Source organism: Cannabis sativa, chromosome 2, assembly GCF_029168945.1.
Source record: "Cannabis sativa cultivar Pink pepper isolate KNU-18-1 chromosome 2, ASM2916894v1, whole genome shotgun sequence".
Classification (NCBI taxonomy): Eukaryota; Viridiplantae; Streptophyta; class Magnoliopsida; order Rosales; family Cannabaceae; genus Cannabis; species Cannabis sativa.
Genome location: NC_083602.1, coordinates 75,424,447 through 75,427,632, shown reverse-complemented (window position 1 = coordinate 75,427,632; position 3,186 = coordinate 75,424,447). Strand labels below are relative to the sequence as shown.

The 3,186-nt window shown below is 29.2% G+C and overlaps 1 protein-coding gene across 1 annotated transcript; it reads right to left on the bottom strand.

Moving 5' to 3' along the window:
* Positions 1-631: 631 nt before the first annotated feature.
* LOC115718472 (histidine-containing phosphotransfer protein 1) lies at positions 632-2,885 on the bottom strand. Its single transcript, XM_030647257.2, has 6 exons — positions 2,485-2,885; positions 2,204-2,334; positions 2,000-2,068; positions 1,268-1,339; positions 1,044-1,116; positions 632-927 (listed from the first exon to the last, which is right to left on the bottom strand). The coding sequence occupies exons 1-6, from the start codon at positions 2,554-2,556 to the stop codon at positions 880-882; spliced, it is 465 nt and encodes a 154-aa protein (XP_030503117.1). The 5' UTR covers positions 2,557-2,885; the 3' UTR covers positions 632-879.
* Positions 2,886-3,186: the final 301 nt, after the last annotated feature.

Genomic DNA, 3,186 nt, shown 5'->3' with positions numbered 1-3,186 from the left:
TAAAACTTATTAGAAGTCTTATATTTCAGCATTGTGACATAGTTCAAAGGGAATAGTAAATAAATTCAAAAGACAATTTGATAATCGTATTAATTTGAAGGACAAATCCTACACATAGCCTTTAAATTAATATAAGAAATAGAATACACCTATACAACCCGTATATAATAATACATCTATTTATGTACATTGAGGTAAACTAAACTGACTATATTTCTTTAATAACTAAATTTAATTTTTATAAATTATATATATATATTAAAAATAATTCCCCAAAATATTAGGGGGGGCCATGGCCACCCCATACCATAACATATTTTCGCCACTGAATATTATGTTATTGCTTTTCTTGATGAGTCTTTGTGACTCACGAGTGCTATGTGGTGTGGGTAGGGGTTAAAAATGTTTGGTTAGCCATGAGTTAGGGATCTTCCCCACCAAATATACATATTATCCGACCCGGTAAGTGGAGACGAGCTATCAGAATTCATAGTTTATAATATTCTGAACTTTAAAGTGTATTTTGTTGAAATAATGTAATGACATCTTTTGTATTAATATTTTAAAGGGGATCCTCGATGTTAAAAGAGATATGCCAAAAAATTCTTACTTGCTTACAAAGAAAGAAAAATGATGCACAAATAATTAAGTTCAAATTAAGTAGCAACCAGCCAAGACTAGATATATGGGATAGACTATTTACTAGACAATATATATAAATATAAATATATATATATGTTAACAATAATCTACAGACGCATGGAGAAGTACCATAAATTAATTAAGCTAATTACTATACTCTCCCTTGATGATGATGATGGTGATGATTATGATTGTCATATGTTATCTCCATGAGGATCTACATGTGATCAGATAAGACTACATAGGAAATGATGACCTCCGGGCTGCCAAAAGCTGTCGCTCCAACTATAATATATATATAAATACCCAACTTAATTAGTATATATAAACCTAATTACTTAAGCAAATTCACTAATATTATGTATTAATAATAATCACATGTATGCATAAAATATAGTTACCTTGAACAAGGTTTCAAGCTTGTTTTTCACAAGGGTATACTCTTGTTTCACTTGTTGCAAACAGTTTAAGCACCTGTTACATACACACATATATTATATTGGTTCATTACATTATATATTAATCACAACATGAAACCATACCCACATATATGTACGTATATATAACACAGTTATAAGTAAGATTAATTAATTATTTGTTAAATTAAATATATTACATATATTACCCTTCAATGTTCTGTGCCTCACAGTGGTTACGGAAAGCAATGCAGACTCTTTGAACTCTCTGAGCACCAATGCTGTTAATTAAATCACCCAGTATTTTTTTTAATTAGGTCATCATGATTATTAAACAGAATTATATATTGCATATATCATTAATTAAGCAAAAAAATAAAACACTATTCAAACTGAAAAGAGAGAAACATTTCGATCGATCTCATTATTATTACTAATTACCATCATATATAGTACTTATTAACTATGTTTATTAGCATTTATTCGATTCAGGATTACTACCATTATAAATTACAAGATAGATAAATTGTGTGGCCTGTCTTCCAAAAGTGCAAAAGGAAGTATTTTTTATTTTTTATTTTTTATAAAAGAATAATTAATAGATCATTTGTGGATGACAAAAACTCATGAAAGGGATATATTTGTTTGTCTATTTTTGTAAATATATATGTGGATGAGTTTGAACTTTGAACTAACAGTATATCAATATCAGATCTGGATGAAATTAAGTCCATCTAATTCCTAGGTCTTAACAAAATTTGAATATATGGACTAATAATTATTAATAATAATTAATTTCAAGATCCAATCAAGTACTATTACTTACAGTGACATGCACTCCAAAATGATATGTAATTAAGAGAGAATATAAACAAAGAAATTATAAGAATTAAGAAAGAAAGAAAAATGAAAAAAAAACTATATCTGCAGTGATGAAATACCTGGAGCTGCTACCCTTAAGCTGGTGAACATGGGCATCTACCTTCCTAAAATCAGTATTCTGATAATTCCTGCAACCATTATTTTTTTTGTTTTTCCCAAAAGGAGAAAGATGTGCAAATAATAAATTAAAGAATTTAAATTATTAATTGGTTTATATATCCTTACATGATATTTGAAAAATTAAACAATATTATAATCCTCACAAAGCTTTGGCCAGTTCATTAAGAAGCCTGTCAGAATCTTCAAAAAATAGTGAAACTACTTCAACCACAAAATCTGGGTTACTTTCGTCTTGGAGTTGCTGAAGTTGGTTAAATTGATCATCTAAGAAACCCTTTACATATTCCCCAAAAATAACAAAGATTCATCATCATCGTCAAAAGATTAACCCAGAAAAGAAAAAGAAGAAAGAAATTAAAAGATCAAAAAGTACAAAATATATATAGGAACCCATAAACACAAATTAATAAGCAAATTAACTGACCTCATTAAACAGTGAAGTTGTGTAATCTCCCAACTGCTTCTGCAACTGAAGTACCAAACCAGAACCAGCCATATTATATATAAGGACAATTTATAAAAATATTTAGTAACCGTATTATGTAGGGGGTTTGAGCTTCAATGATCTTGTTGTGGGCATGGACTAGCTCTGGCTCATAATATAATTTCTATATAGAAATGAAAAGTAGTAGTAGTAGAGAAGTACCCAGTATAATAAAGAGAGATTTGGTAAAAATAAAAAGAAAACAAATGGAGTTTGGAGAAGGAATATAATACTTTAATTTGAAGATTCCAGCTGCCTTTGGTGCGTGGGCTAATAATATTGGCTATAATACATGCATATAGTATAGTACAGTACAAAAAGTCAGGTCTTGTTCATTTGACTGGCTAGCTACATAGGGGGGCCAACAAGAGTAATATATATATTTTATGTTTATCTCTTATAAATTTCTGTTTTTTCTTTTGTTTTCAGCTTAGGAGCAAGTTAAATAATAATAATGACTGAATAAACTACTTACAATAAGATCCAAAACTTGATATCATATTGTACCCCTTCTTTCAGTCATTACCTATCCAAATGCCATTTTCTTCCTTCCAGTAATTATGAACTCTCTCTCTCTCTCTCTCTCTCTCTCTCTCTCTCTCTCTCTCTTGCATATTTTATTTCATTTGTTGTTTCTATTCC